The sequence below is a fragment of the Adiantum capillus-veneris genome, chromosome 7 (assembly GCF_014529385.1).
Source record: "Adiantum capillus-veneris isolate H3 chromosome 7, ASM1452938v2, whole genome shotgun sequence".
NCBI lineage: Eukaryota > Viridiplantae > Streptophyta > Polypodiopsida > Polypodiales > Pteridaceae > Adiantum > Adiantum capillus-veneris.
This window is the reverse complement of record NC_140937.1, coordinates 155242417-155258711: the sequence shown is the minus strand read 5'-3', so window position 1 is coordinate 155258711 and position 16295 is coordinate 155242417. Positions and strand designations below refer to the sequence as shown.

General features: G+C 40.9%; 1 protein-coding gene across 1 annotated transcript; it reads left to right on the top strand.

Moving 5' to 3' along the window:
• Positions 1-14729: 14729 nt before the first annotated feature.
• On the top strand, positions 14730-16295 carry LOC147454872 (uncharacterized). The gene has a single exon (XM_086516692.1). The coding sequence runs from the start codon at positions 14788-14790 to the stop codon at positions 16063-16065; it is 1278 nt and encodes a 425-aa protein (XP_086372818.1). The 5' UTR covers positions 14730-14787; the 3' UTR covers positions 16066-16295.

Genomic DNA, 16295 nt, shown 5'->3' with positions numbered 1-16295 from the left:
GACTGTGGCAGCGAATTAGAGCGAATCAGGTCTGCGCTTCTGCTGACAGCCAAGGCTCAACACCAACGGCGTGCAGTCCCGCCATGCTTTTTGCAGATGGCCTCCGGGCTTAAAAGTTGGCCGAGGGGTTGAAGCCGTCCCTCTGACACGCCCGGAAGACCAAGAAACCTTTTTGCTGCAACGAATGGCTGGTGCCACCTTGGCATGGCCAGCCCTTGAGTGCCCCAGTGTGACACGGGCCTGAGAATGTGGAGGTGTTGCATGTGGATGAGGTTGGTGAGGTGGAGTATAAGCTTTCAGTAGGCGGGAAGGACTATGCAGCTCGCAGGGCGAAGCATGTGCGATGGGAGAAAGGAAAAAAGAGAATCTATGTGGCAATGCCTGGTAGGTGCAATAAAGCCCAAGTGGCACATGAGCTAGCAAGTGAGTTGGCAAAGGGCATGGTGGGACGGGAGAGGGTGCTGTTGGTGCAAGGCCTGCCAGACTTGTGCTTGGAAGATGAGCCTCTCTTGTATGAGCAGAAATTGGAGACAGAAACTACACGCTTTTTCTAAGTTTGTTGGCATTGCCGTTAAGGCAGGGTCTATGGGGAGGAATTTTGCTAGCATGGCCATAGGGGCTTTCGCCAATGGAGATTTGCCGTGCAAGGGTGTTTTTTTGCCTACTAAAAGCCTTAGTATCTATATGGCTGAAGGTGGTTCAAATTTGTTTGCTTGACATGTGTCCCTTTAAAAATTGAAGAGAAAGAAAGCATTTCCTTCCCAATGCTATTTCCCAAGGCTGCTTTCATTATTTTTTGGCATGCTGGAAAAGATTTGAAAGAACAAAGGATTAAAGAGTACTCACAGAAGTTTGATCCATATTGTGAAATATTGATTCAATATTTTTTTGGCCTGTCCAAAGGGCTAAGGCCATAGTGATGTGTTCCCTTTTTCCTAATGAAAAATGAGAGGTTGTTTTAAAAAAATACACCTTTTTTTTATTGGTTGGTTGCCAAGCACACACTCATTATAAAGATAGAGCTTTGTAGACAGTCATTAAAAGACGATGGTCTCTAAAAAAATTTATTGGTTTTAGGTGATAGTGGGCACTGAGCATTATGGAGGTCTTTCTTATGTGCTCGTTTTCAAAAATGTTTTGAGAAGAGAGAAGACCACGTGTGAGTTGTGGCCCTGGAACTTTGGGGTGGGAGACACACACAGACCAGATTTTTGGGGTCCCGATGGAGAGCAAGCCCTCCCGAGTCCTCTCTCTCTCTCTCTCTCTCTCTCTCTCTCTCTCTCCCCCCCCCCCCCCCCCCTTTGGGGTATGCAGAGGAAGCGTTCAATGCTGTGAGGAGCCTGTCCCTCTTTGAGTGTGTGTGTGTGTGTGTGTGTGTGTGTGCGCGCGCGTGATGCAACGTGCTGTAGATGCGACAACAAGAGTACAAGAGGGAAGGGGAATCTGAGACGTGCATGGGGGTGCTCATGTGTGCAGGAGAGACCCAGCAGCAGCAATCTCACCATCTCTATTTCATCAAAATTTCCTTCAAGTCGAACATCCGTTGCCTGCAACAATTCTCCCTGTTCATACAAATCTCATGCCCACACATTTAGATACCGCCTAGCACTATATGCACTAGCAATTTCTAATACCATGACTCCAAAGTTGTAGATATCCGATGCTGTTGAGGCATTGCTTCCCCCTTCCACAATCTTTGGTGCCACATAACTTATGGTGTCAGCTCCAATCACGCCTTTCCTAGAGGACTGCCCCTCTTCCATAGCAACACTGCTGCTATGCCACAATATCCTAAGCGTGCATTCCATTCAGGATCGAGCAAGATATTTCATATCCTCACGTCTCGATGCACTATCTCCTTCTCCTCATGAAGATACTTTAGAGTGACTCAGATTGCACAACAAGAGTGAGCAAAATTTAACTTGTTCACGGTGAGTGAAAATTGTTGCTGAAGTAAACCTAATTGGCAGTAACAACCTCACAACCTAGCTCCTCAAGAAGGTTTTGTTTTTTGCTTTTGCCTTCTCACAGAGTCACAGTGTTGCCCTATGCAGCAATTCTCTCTCTCTCTCTCTCTCTCTCTCTCTCTCTCTCTCTCTCTCTCTCTCTCTCTCTCTCTTCCAGATGTCATCCATCACTATTGTATCCCACTAGAGCCATGCAATGATCCCAGCCAAGCTCCCAACTTCCAACTCTGCTCCCTAATTTGGTGCGTGGAAAGTCGTAATTTGAAGAGAAGGCTGGAGCATGGAAGCGTAGAGAGAGGAGTGGTCACACATGTTGATAATGCATAGCCTTTGTTGGTGATCAGTGATTGAAGCCTTGCGTTCATTGTGCTGGCCAGCTTTTGCAATACTGTTTACACCAAGTGTCTGGGAAAAATGTGTCTCGGCTTAATATCAAGCTGTTCTCAATTTCAAAAATGTCGTTTCGGGGCAAGGGGAAAAGGGAAAATTCCTTCCCAACATAGAGAAGAATAGTGTCAAATTTTTTAAAAATAACATAGTTTGTTGAAATCTCCTCTTGGAAAATTCACGAAAAAGAATTTTGTATGTTTTGTAATTTTGTATGTTTGGGATACTAAATAGCTACATAAAGTCTTGTGAAGATGGGGGTGCTAAGAGGTTGCAGTGATTGAAGAGACTTGATAGTAGCTAGTTGCAAGAAGCTTTGTTTAGCAAGTGTCACAAACTAACATCATATCTCTCTCTCTCTCTCTCTCTCTCTCTCTCTCTAATATGGGGTAAGTTTGGTGCTCATCTCTAGCACGATGCCCACCACAAATCCAATTGAGTTAACGTAGTCTAGCTACAAGATGTAATATAATAGAAGAGGAACCACCTTGGAAAGGAACGAGATTAGGCTGAGAGCTAGCCTTGAATAAAAGAGGTTAACTAGGACAAATCTTTGGCTACATCTACTTTAATCTTCACAAAAACAAGCATGGTAGGAACCAATTGAATGTTGCCTTTGTTGGTGTTTTGCAGTTTATGAGGGGGCCGCCCTTATGACTTGCTTCATCTCCATGTTGCTCACTTTGCATGTCATGGCACATTGGCAGGCCTCGTGATTTTATCTTTTGTTTTAAATATAGTAGGGACATACTGTCACACACACTATACTTGGCTCTACATACTTGCTCGCACGATAGAAAAATGCATTAAGAGAGAATATTCTCATTTGTCCCCACCCCCCTCTTCCTTCTCTCTAGCTCTCTCGCGATATCTATTGTAGACTCCTCTCTCTCTCTCTCTCTCTCTCTCTCTCTCTCTCTCTCTCTCATAATATCTGCATTATAATCGCCCTTCTTCACGCAAAACATTCTGTAATGGGACTACAAAGCACGGGGTGCACAGAGGAGTCAGTTGTTTTGCGAGCCTGAGAGAGAGAGAGAGAGAGAGAGAGAGAGAGAGAGAGAGAGAGAGAGAGAGCGAGATGAAAAGGGAAAGAATGCCCCATTTCCATGTGGCCTACCTACCTCTTCTTTGAGTCCCTTGTAAACCCTTCTTTTTTCATATCAAATTAATACCACCATTTTTCCATTTTCCTCCAACTAGTACCCCTTCTTGTAAAGAGTCCTTTTATTTAAAGACTTTACAAAGATTCATTTTATTAAATTATTGAATTGATTTATTATTATCTACGCTTATTAAATCCACATTTTTAATGAAAGCATTAATATATTATTTTGTTTTCGTTTTTAATGTGTTTTATATTTTATTGCTTTTATTTTGTTTCTATTCATTTTATTTTATTTTCAAATAATAATGTGTAATGTGCACCTTTCACCTTATTATTTAAGTGAAGCCTTATCTAATATATAAACCATTCAAAATTATGGTTGGGTTCACGAGAGCTGATGAAAGACATGCAAAAAGGAATGTGCCTTCACCATGGAGACTGTCCATTGGCACAAAAGGAAATTACACTTCTCTCGGCCTACAAAAGAAATAGCAAGCCTTCCACCCCCTCGGAAGAGCAGTTCTACCATCCACTTTTCAGCACGAAACGTGGACTGGTGTGAGAATGAAATCCAACAGCTATGTACTCAACAACAATACCATTCACTACAGCTCATTGAGCTACCTCCATCTCTTGTGAATGAAGAGAGAGGTGGAAGAAAGAGTACGAGGTTTTTGCCGTCAACTCTTTTAAATCTAGCTTGTGTATGTATAAGGAATAATATAATGTATATTAAAAAAATTATTTTTGTTATATTTTGTTTTCAAATGATAATGTGCAATGTGCATCTTTCACCTTATTGTTTAAGTGGGATCTTTTCTAATATATAAACTATTTGTGATTATATATGTATAATGGATAATATAATTTTATATTAAAACACGATAAAAATTTCATGTAATTGTAGGCACTCCTCCAAACTTACTTTCCATAAATCTCATTTCCCCCTTAACTTAAATTAGCAGGCCTTCGTGTCCCTTCACCTTGTTTTTATGTGGAGGGCATGCATGCAAGTGCTATGTTTGTTGGGTCTAGAAGGTTGAGGTTGGGCGTGAAGACTTCAAGATCAATTTTTAACGACAGTTCGTTCCTGTGTGACACGGTGGGTATGGTGGTGCTAGCTCCAGGTGCAATTTTTGCATCGTTTTTGTCCATTATTTCTTATGCCCCCTCTCTTTCTCTCTCTCATCGCACAATATACACTAGGCATGCGTGCAAGTTGTATTTTTGTTGGGTCTAGAAGGTTGACGTTGGGTGTGAAGACTTCAAGGCCAATTTTTAACGACAGTTTGTTCTTGTGTGACACAGTGGGTGTGGTAGTGCTAGCTTTAGGTGTGATTTCTGCATCGCTTTTGTCCATTATTTCTTGTGTCCCCTCTCTTTCTTTCTTTCATCGCACAATATACACTAGGCTCACACATAGTCAAGAAGGCTCAACCTGTTTGTTGAAAGTACTGATTGGGGAGCTTTTTGCAGAGAAGACCCAAGTTGTCTCATCAGATAATTTTGTTGTTTCATCAACAGCCAGCTTGAGGTAGTGTTCCTATTTGCTGTAGCCGACAAAGCATTCTTCAGGCTAGATAATGTGTTAGGAGAGCTAGATCACAGTTTTTCACTTAGAGATTTTAAGATTTTTGGGTAGGAAACGAATAGTGTGCACATGCATCAAGATTGGCATAAGAGTATCTCATTTTGCCATCGAGATCTGGGCTTTTTGGTTGCAAAATATTGACGAATGACACTTTTTAGTGTGTATAGCTCTCAAACACTTGTAACAAATCTAGTTAAATTTGTTGCTCCATGTATGGAGCTGTTGACCAATTTCACACTTAGACCTACGGTTAGTGCATGCCTCCGTTCATGCACCCACACACACATGAAACCATACATGCATGCATCTTTTTGTGTGTACAAAAATGTATCCAAATCAAGGACATGCAGATTTTTAAGAAATCTAATAGCTGTGGGCACGCTAAAGGTAGCAGACATTTATGTTTGCTGCTAATTTAGTAATATAAAGGGTTTATTTTGTATATTGGGTGTAGATTGTGGTACGAAACGGTGTGTTTTTGGCTCAATTTGGATCTTTGACAGCTAGACCAAGACTTTCAAACCTGAAGGGAAAGGCGAAATGGGATGCCTCGAATGAGCTCAAAGGTATTTGCTTGTTTTTGTGTTGAATCTGACTCTGACTTCGAAATGCTGGTCATTTACTCAATTATTTATTTATGGGATCTAGGTAAGACCAAGGAGGAGGCTATGGAGGACTACAGTACAAAGGTTACACAGCTTCAGGAAGCTTAAGCTTGTCATGGCTAGTGTATCTATTTGTTTCTTGTATTCTCAATGGAACTAATTATTTTAGGCAGCAACTCAAAGCTTTGCTATCGTATAGATTAATTGTGTTAATAGTGTAGCAAAATGGACATGGTTCTCATTTCCAAATGTGCAATCTACTCTAAAAAGTTCATCGGCATTCTTGTTCAAGTGTTTGAATTTGTGCAAGTGTGAGATGGTGACTAACACGCAATGAACTTATTATACATTCCTTATTATTCATAGGCTCAAAATGCATGCTTTTCCTTTGCTAAGATGGGCCTTTTTGCACCTGAAAATGGGTCTATGCTTCATGCCAATTTAGTGACATTGGGCGTCGTTGCTAAGTTTGGGGATGTAGACTTGTCAGTCATTCATATCCCGATATCTTTTGGTTGACTAAATACTTGACACTTTCCCAATAGATTCACCTGGGTTTTTTAGCCTACATAAGGCCTTGGGAGCCATTACGGTTCATTTGTAGACCAATGCCACAACAAATTAATGACTGCAAACCTTCCCTTTTTCCTTTTCTTGTGAGACGGGCATTAATTTAATGGAAAATCCTAAACTCAAACTCTGATCAAGACATGTTGCAGATTCAACCTAATGCTAATCTAAGTCATCCGAACAGATGACCATGCTGCAATGCCAGCCTCCCCTTATCTTAAAACCCCACCATCCCCCTCTCTCTTGCATTTTTGCTCCCTTTTCCTTGCTGGTGTGGACGAATGCGCCCACGCGTCAGCAGAAGCCTTCCTCTACTTCACTTTCTTCACTTCCTCTGGAGGCCCCATCATTGGCATGCAACCTTGCCGTTTTTATTTACATATGAGAATGCATCGCCTCAAATTTGTGCTAGTAACGATTTTTTTAAAATCATTGGAACATCCTAGCACACACATTATAGCAACTACAATGTGTGTGCAGCTTCTTCTAGTTTATCGCTTGGGTTACACTATATGCATCTTAGCAACAATTAGGATTGCATTGCAACGTCCAAACAAAATTTTGATATAAGGCTCCATAAATTAGAAAACAAAGTAGCGATCGATCCCTCCTGTACATTGGATGAGTGTGTACTCTCTAGGTTGATTGAGCTTATGGAAGTCTCCTTGCAAAGTTTGCAAGAAATGTCCGCTTGGGGGCACTCGACCATGTCACAACTCACCATACATGTCTCCCATTTATATTTTAGACTGACTATTCACACATGCATGTGTAACCCCATCATGTATGTCCATCGATTTGTGTGAGCACATATGTATTTGTACATTTCTAGTCAACTCTCATTATTTTTATGGCATCAATGACCAATTCCTTCAAGAAAGATTTCTCTAAAGAAGTCATGACTCATGTATAATAGGTATAAGGCTAGGTTCTCACTATCTAGTAAAAACGTGATATCCTCTAATTCTGTTATTTTCCATGGTCACAATTTATAATTTTTCTATATTAGAGTTTATATGGCTCATTACTACTTGTTTCTTGGGGTAGAAGCATAAAATTATTACATATTCTTGCTTAGAATACACTACCACCAATATTCTCTAATCTAATTTTTGTCACTAGTCAAAGTTCAACATTTTTCCATACCACATCTTATATTATTTTCTACTGTGAACCGCCAATCATAAATTACATCTATATGATTTCTCACACATACAATTCAATAACATTTCTAGCTAGAAATTCCAATTTTTAATCGGTGGCAGTGTCCTCGTCTATTGTAGATGACCTTGTTATTTTGGTGAAGGCTACTGAGACGGAGGTATTGCTGCAATTGTGTGTGCGCATAATGTACGCAGTTTGAGTCGTAGAGGTTTTATACATGACGAAAAACTCTCAACAGGTGCAGGTGCAGTGCTTTACGAGCATTATAGTTAAGGCAAAGATAAGAAACTATGCTAATGTGCAAGTTAAAATGAGTACATTCATGTACATACAGGTTAGTTTTGAAGGGGTGAATGCAGTCAAATATGAGATACTAGCTGTGGTGTTATGTCCCCATTACAACAAAGGGGATCTAGTCTATGATCCCTTTGGGTGGTTAGTCTGATGCGTGTCCAATTGGCCTCCTTTATAAGGGACCGGCCACACTGGCGGGGTTCACAATACATCTGTCCGGACATTGGACACCCATCCCGATAGTGTTGTGGACTAAGGTCCCCTCTCTCAAGATCGGGTTGGATTTGCATTCCATAGCCAAGAGATGGTGTGTGTAGCTTCACTTTTCTCAAGCTCGGAGAAGAAGATGACTTCTTGCAACTCCAAAATGAGAGAGAGTGTGAGGGCTCATGGGATGCAAGAATGAGAGAGTGAGAGAGGTTATTTGCACCTCCATACACTAGATTGAAGCTCATTGGACCTCCTTGAACCTAGACAATGAGAGGCCTCTTGCAAAACAAGCAACTAGTGTAGCATTTGGACAAGTGTCCTCCTTTCCCCTTTAGAGAGAGAGAGTTCAATTAATTAATTAATTGATCTAAATTCTCATTGGACCTCCTTTAAGGCCGTCCAATAAGATTCTGACATACTATGTGGGCAACCTAGCTAGTGGCCTGACATGTGTCCCATATGCTTCTTTTGGCTTGAGTGGCCCATGGAGAGAGTGTGTGAGTGTGCTCTCTCATCCCCCATGTGTAGGGATCACCCCCTCCTTGTAGGGATATGAATTGACTTGTAAACACCTTGGTCATCACAAGCTCCTTAGTCACTAAGCACCTCAAGCACCTTAATCGGTAGCTTAGTCATCAAGTAGCTTAGTCATCGGGCACCTTAGTTATCAAGCAACTTAGTCAGCAACTTGTTCATCAAGAAAGCTCAGTTAGCAGCTAGCCATCAAGCACCTCAATTAGCAGTTTAAACATCAAGCAGCTTAACTTATCTAAGATCTAAAGTTCCTAAGGTCTTCCATAGCCTTTCCCAAAGGTCCTAGGTCTAAGGTCTTTTACACTAACCATTGGAGGTCTTTAATGAAAGCTAACCCTAAGGTCTTTTAGCTCCATTACATTCTAACATACTAACTCTTGTTCCCCTTTTATCCTCCCACATTAAATGATCAATTTAATATAGGAAAATCATTTGGGATAGTTAGATATTAGTTTTTATGACATAGTTGCCAAAGAAGAAATATACCATCTCCAATGACCTTGTGCAAAAAAGATGTCGCAACCCATCTCAGCATTAGATTTCTTGGAATAACATCATCATGTGTGTTTGATTCTAGAACTAATTCACCTTGCTTGAATTCTTGAATCTTGGAATGCTAATCTACAAACTTCTTACTCCTAGTTAGCATAATGTCACTGATAACTTGTGCATGCAACTTATCTTTCTCCAATTGCAAGAGCTTTCCTATTCACTCTTTGTTAGAATCTTTCATTGTAAATCTCTCATGTATGGAAATTCACATACTTTGTACCAAACACTCCACAACTTCTATTTCATAATTCGTCAAAAAAGATATGTAGCTGGTACCAAATTTCTAAATGGTGGGAAAATCCCACAATTCCACATTAAAATTTTGTGACCGATATGCTACATTGTGCTCCACTTATATTTTTCAAAATGTTCTACAAAATTTCATTTGGCATCTTGGCCTGTCCATTTCCTTGGGGGTAATACATTGTGGATTTCTTTTACATGATCATATGTGTTCTAACAATCTCAAATATTTCTTTATTTGGAAATTCTTTACCTAGATCACTGAAGAGCTTGATTGGACACCCGGATCTAGAAGTCATGTTCTCATACAAGAACTTATCAATTGCGGTATCTTCTTTTGGCTTGTGTGTCTTTGCCTCTACCCATTTAGTGTAATAATATGTAGCAACAATTGGATAAGAATTCCTAGTTGGCTATGTTTTGAATCAGAGGAGCAACCAACAACAAACCGATCGGCCGGCCACCCATTTTTTGCCTATAGCTGACAATGTAATTCCTGAATACATGGAAGCCAATCTTATTTAAATAGATTGATGCCAAATAAGAATTCAAATGGCTTAATCTACTCGAAGCTTTGTAATGATTATAACCTTAGGCCAATATCTCATTTTCCACCTAAGGTATAAAAGCCAAAAGGATTTAATTATTACACACACCGATAAATATTGAGCGGATGCAAGAAGAGTACAACCTACACATTTGTATTCATAGCTTTTTGTACGGGAAGCCATTGCAATGAAACTTCTTGTGCTGCTTCCATACACTCTTGGTATTGTCCACATAGTCTTGTTGTCGTGTTTGAGTGTGTGTGTGTGTGTGTGTGTGGGCGACGCAATGAGCGGTTTATGCTATAGGTTTCCTCTTATGGTTTTAGCTCATTGTGTGTTGTTAATGTTGCTTTACACAAATCTAAACTTGGATAGAGGTAAGTAGGCCCTAAGAGAAGCCAAACAACCCCTCATTCGTCACTTTTGGTAAAGGTGAGTGGTGGTGGCAATCGTGATAGCTCACCTCCCGATTTTGACTTATGCAGGTTTTGAGCATTGGAACATTCCCCCATGGTCTAAAGGCTTTGGATTTTAAGTTTCATGAGGTTTGGAGCTTGTTTGACACCGTTACAACCATTTGAGTGAAAGTTAGACCGCATCAAAGACTTATACATTTGCATTAGCTTTTCCCTATAGATTGCTTTGATACCTCTCTCCTCAGTGCATTGCCATTTAGGGTATTGAATTCAATGCTTCCATGCACTAGTTTGGTTGGCTATGTCCTTGAATTGACATATTTATGTTGGTTTGAGTTCTCGCTAGGCTACTTCATCCGATCGTGGCGGCCTGCCAACTTTAGCGCCGTTATTGGGGACGTAGGACTTACACTAGTAGAGGAGGTCGCGGTGAATTCTTCTTTACCCAATGCCCAAGTGTTACAATTGACTTTTGTTTATATCACTAGGTAGGAGAGTTATTGAGGCTTACTGATTTCTTAGGTAGGATGAAGAGCCATCCATTCTCTTTTGCTTACCTCATAGGTTAGGATGACCTTAGTTGTTGGTTTTAGTGCATTGTGCATTGAATCCGCACTATGGAACTCGTTGTGGTTTGTGTTAGTAGGTGGTTGTGGTGAGTTTGGATTATATCCAAAAAAGAGCAATATCGTTTACCTCACCATCACGATTCACTTCATTTTCATTCCGTTTGTTCACATTTTGTTTCTTTGTCGCTTTAAGTTAGTTAGATGAGTAGTATTTAGTTTAGGACATTGTTTGGTGTAGCAAAAATCAGCCCAAAGTTTCTTGTGGATACCATATGAAGGTTTTTGATGGTAAGGTGACTGAAATGATAAAAAAAATTGCATTACTTGAGATTGGAATGTGTGAATTGAGTAATTCATGTTTGTGTACATGCATATAACTTAGAAGGACATATCTGGAAATTTTGGTTGTGTTTTGAGTCATCAGCTGTGAGCTATAATAGAATTTGGAGTGAGTGACCAAGTTGAGCTTAAAACTTTAGACAGAGGGTAAAAAGTGACCAAATTGATTGATAGAGGGTGTCATTGGGAAGCCCATGAGGTGAGGAAGCCACAGGAAGTGACCAGATATCAAACACGTGCAAGTGGTAGCTACTGTGGTAGCTGCCATTTGCAACTTTTTTCACATCAGAATCCTTATCTCTTGTACTTGCCAAATCCAAGTCAAAAAGGTTGAAATATTGAGAAAAACCAGCCAAATGTACCAGATCCAGAGAAGAAGCTCCATTTGACACGTCAAAAGCAAACATTTTGGTACAACCATAGATGCAAAAGAACCAGCAGGTGAAAGGCTAACCACAGGAAGTGTCAAATCTTTAAAATTCCACAAGTGGCAGCTATCGTGGTTGCTACCACCTATGTGAGATTGGGACCAAAGTGGTGCTAAATGAATCCTAGTAGTGCAAGGATCCCAAATATACCTACCTTGACTCATTTGGACAATAAAAGTCCCCAAATCACCTAAAAACTAATTGTCCCAAAGAGCATAAAAAAGAATCCAAACTTCTTAAGCAAGGCATATACATACTTCCCAGACCAAGACCAATCAGTGAAAAGTGAGTAGGCCCAAAAATTCCACCAATGGCAGCTACCGCGATTACTACCATCTGGCCCAAAATTGGGATTTGATCACATTAGCTTGGAGGTTATCTTGCAAGGATTCCAAAAATGCCCTGGTTGAATCAAGCAGACTCAAGAATCACTTTCAAAAGCCTTGTGGAAGTCAAGACTTAAACTGCCAATTTTTGACTCAATTGCTAGGATTTTGCAGTTTATTAAGTTCAATTGAATTTCCAAAGAGAAAATTGGACTAACCACTCAAAATCCAAGAGGCAAAGCGCTTGAATTGGTGTATACAAGTTTTCAGAGCATTCCAACAGCAAGGCGGTAATAAGGAAAAATGCAACTTGATTGATCGATCAGATATTAGGTTTGGATTGAGTAGTTGAGCTGTGTGAATGAATGTATTTGAGATCAGGAAGGTATCTTCAAAGACGAGCAAGGGTACAAAATGACCAAGTTAGTTTAGTGTCAACAGTAGAGAGTGTCAATCAATTAGGGCCGGATCCCTTAGCCCCAATCATAGAAGACGCTAGTGAGACTGACACCTCTTTCGAGCAATCTTTCTACCTTATGGCCGACCAAAACACCGTGGCTTACCGACAAACTCAAGTTGGAGGGGGAATTACTTCAAGGAGTATGAATCAGGCACCTAGATATACGACTATCTTCTAAGAGAAATCAAACCATGCAGCCACTCCCGTCCTAAAACTACATCAGCACGGGCCATGTTCATAACTTGAAAGTCAAGGGTCATCGTATGATCTTGAACAATAAGCTCAATCCCTTGAACTACCGTGTCCCATATTTCTTTATCATTTCCAGACATCTGTTCTACCACATACTTGTGGGAGCAGGGAGTCTGTGTAAGCTTCAATTTCTTGACTAGCTTATAGTTCAAGAAGTTATGAGTCGCACCATCATCCACTAAAATACGAACACCTTGTCCGTTAATAGTGGCATGCATGCAAATCAACTCATGGGGGCCAAAGCTGGGATGCCACATTGAAGCATGCACACAACACTTGTGCTTTTCTTCCATATGAAGAACCTCTACAACAAAATATTTAGGAGATGAATCTAATGTGAGGTGTTGCACCGTCTGCATGGCCTTTTCTTTGCCTTGCAAAAGAGGAAAATCCTTCTTGTTATGCTGGTCCAAAAGACATTTGAAACACAAATTGTGTTTCTTTGCACGCTCAAAGTCTACAATGTTGAGAGACCCACATGGAGTATCTTGTGATTGCTTAGGTTTCTTACCCTCTTGAGGGCGTGGAGAGGTAGATTGTCTCGTGTTCCTCTTGGAACATGAGGGAGATCTACCTCGCGATTGGCTCTTAGCCGAATTGCTCTTAGCAAAAGTATTCTTAGAGTAGAGAACATTGCCCTTCCTCTCTTGGTCATCATCATACGTTTGAGCATGAGCGATAGCTTCTTCCAAGGTTTTTGGATATTGGGTCTTGACATGAAGACGATAGTCTTTATCAAGACCCCTATTGAAACCCCGTATCTTTTGGAATTAATCTAGACCTTCTAGTTTTAATACGATTTCCCGATACTTAGAAAGATACTAAGTGAGAGAGAGGCCAGACATGCGGCACGCATCCCATGCTATCCAATTCTTATCTGCTTCATTAGAGTCCAAAAACTCTTTGGAGAAAGAAGCTTGAAAAGCAGCCCAAGACTGAGGACGAGCATCTATTGGAAATGTCATCCAACACTTATAGGCCTTGTCTTTAAGAAATAGACTTGTTTCCACAACTATCTTAATATCTGGGGTGTGTCTCAGTCTATGAATATCACTCCATTTGTGTAAGAACGTATTGAACGCATCCTTGTTGCGATCACGCTCTTCACCATGAAACTCAGGAATGGTGATATTCTTAAATAATGCATTGCTACCTTCTGCATCTTCTGAAGCACTTGCCTCATGGACTCCTCAATTTATAACTCGTGTAACTCATTGTGCATCCATGAGAACTTTTCACATCTTATTTTGTTGTTAAAAAATTCAGGCACTTATTGACCTAGAACTTTAAAAGGCATTAATACAATCGATAATTTTGGCCCAAACCCATACATAAACATAAACATGAATGGGCTAGTGTTTTGAATTTGTACTCTTCAAACCCTAAGAAGTCTCCACTTTTAGCTAGTTTGAAAAGTTTGAGTGCTTATTTTGAAGAGGAAACTGCAAGCTTCACATCAAACCTGAGTAATTCTCTTATTTTTAGCCACAAGTCCATTTGATGAAGTCGTGTGCTTACATCAATGATATAAATATAAGCTTCGTATTGAATCCAAGATGACACTAATTGGACTTCGTTGAAGGCTAAAAATAGTAAATTTGTTGTTTTAGTGTTACTTGTAGCTCCTAGTTTGCCATTCTCGACTCCTGCTTCAGAAATTCCCATAACAAGGAACCTTACTTTTATAAGAAGGCAATTTCAGTGTGCTTTCCATTATAATGGTAAACCCTTATGCCCTCACGATGCCACCTCACCAGCAGAAAAGTCCCACCATGGAGCTGACCAAATAATAAGAATGCCCGCAATGGGTCGATGCATCTCGATAAAAATCGAGGTATAGTGTAATCTGACCTTCTCATTTTGAAATTTACCTTTTAGAGATAAAACTAAGAGGTAACAGGGCTTTCACACGCTGGGTTTCAAAACCCACGCTCACCAAATAAAGGGGGCAAGAGGGAATAAAGGAGGAGAGGATGAGTTCAAGAAACTTTTGCAAATATGCAAAAGTTAGCATAGTTTAAGAACATGAAGGCTTTTTTATAATGCAAGAATAGAAATTGAACTTTATTTTCCTTTATATAGGCCACGTGAGAATGCAACACCAAAAGTTTTTGGTGAGTTTGCAAACTCACCGTGTGGAAGCTTTCTAAGAAACCTTGAAATTTTGCCAATTTACCAAAAAAGTTTTTTTTTGGAGCTAATTAGCTAGGGCTTCAGCACCTCCATGGAAATCACAACAGAGTCTTTCAGAGGGGTACGCGGTATGTGGTGCACGTCTCCACAAGCCTCGTCTTCGTCTCTTGTATACGTGCGCAGCGTGCGGAAACCCGTGAAGCCTCTGGCATGTTTCTGCGTGTGCTACACATCTCCACGAGCCTCATCATCTTCATCTGCTGTGGTGAGTCGACTGCCGAAACGACAATTGTTTGACAGGGACCTGGAGCTGCGCTATTTGAAGAAATTTGTGAGAACACCTGGTGGTTTCTTGTTGCTCACAGGCCCTCCCGACTGCGGCAAGACTGAGATTTTGAAGCAACTGGCTTTTGAAGAAGCAGCAGTAACATGGATAGATTTGCGCGGTGGTGAATTTACCACAGCTGAAAAGTTTACCCATCGCGTCGGGGAAGAGCTGCGTCAGCTCTCTGTCCTTGATAATGTGCAGTTGAAGTTTGAGTGGAATATGCTGAGCATTGAGCTCAACAAGAAGGACACCGTTGAATTCCACCAAGCGATGGCGGACTATTTGACAAAGCGCAAGGCAGGTACTACTAAAGTGCCTACAGTTATCTTAGATGAGGCCAATGCTTTGCAGCGCTGGCAAAGTGATGAGACTAGTCAGAAGGCGCTGCTAAGCTTCCTAGATTTCTTTGTCAAGATCAGCAAACAAGACCATCTTGCAAATGTAATTATGGCGACTTCTGATTACTATTTCAGGTACTGGTTGGAGGATCGCATTGGTGCATCCAGAGTTTCGAAGCAGTGTATTGGTGACTTCACTGAAGAGGACGCACGCGGATTCTTGAATCTCAAGCTAGGGTACCATTGTTCAGATTCTATGTGGAACGAAGTCTACAAGATGTGTGGAGGAAGGGCTTATCTTTTGGAGAAAGTGGGCGTTTATAGTGATGCTGACGATTGGGCAGACTATCTTGAGGAGCTTAAAGATAATGCAGATGAGGAGGTTTACAAGGGAATGGAGCCAGAGAATTTGTCTCTTAAGGGCATCCCTCCCTGTTGGGATCGCGATGCCTACTTGCAGATCATGAAAGTGTTGTGTGAATGCGAAGATGGGGTGATGTCGTGGAAGGATTTTGTGGCTTTGCCTTTTTGCAGCACCAAGATTGCACGAGCGCTCATTTGCTACAATCTGCTGCATTGTCGGTCCAAGTCAAGGCTGGCTGGTGACCTTAGATGGTACAAGGGGAGTTGGCCTGTTGTGATGCCAATATCGCGGGTCCATCTGAATGCCATGAAGGATTTGGTTGCCTGCTGGTCTGGTTGAAGCTGTGTCAGCAGCCACACTTTTGCAGGACACTTGGATGGATGGCCGCTCTTCATTTTTATTATATGTATATTTATTTTCTGATCTAGTCTGGTGAATTCCTACCATAATTTTTGGATGAAGACAGATACAGAATGAAGGAAAGTTGGGCTGCTGTTTTGTTTGTGTTTTGTGGTTCCATATGAATCAACTCATTCAGGTATAGGATCCTGACCGCAGGAGTTTGGTGA

What these genes read in the sequence shown, in the direction of transcription:
- LOC147454872 (XM_086516692.1), top strand. Translation starts at nt 14,788, where the DNA reads ATGGAAATCACAACAGAGTCTTTCAGAGGGGTACGCGGTATGTGGTGC.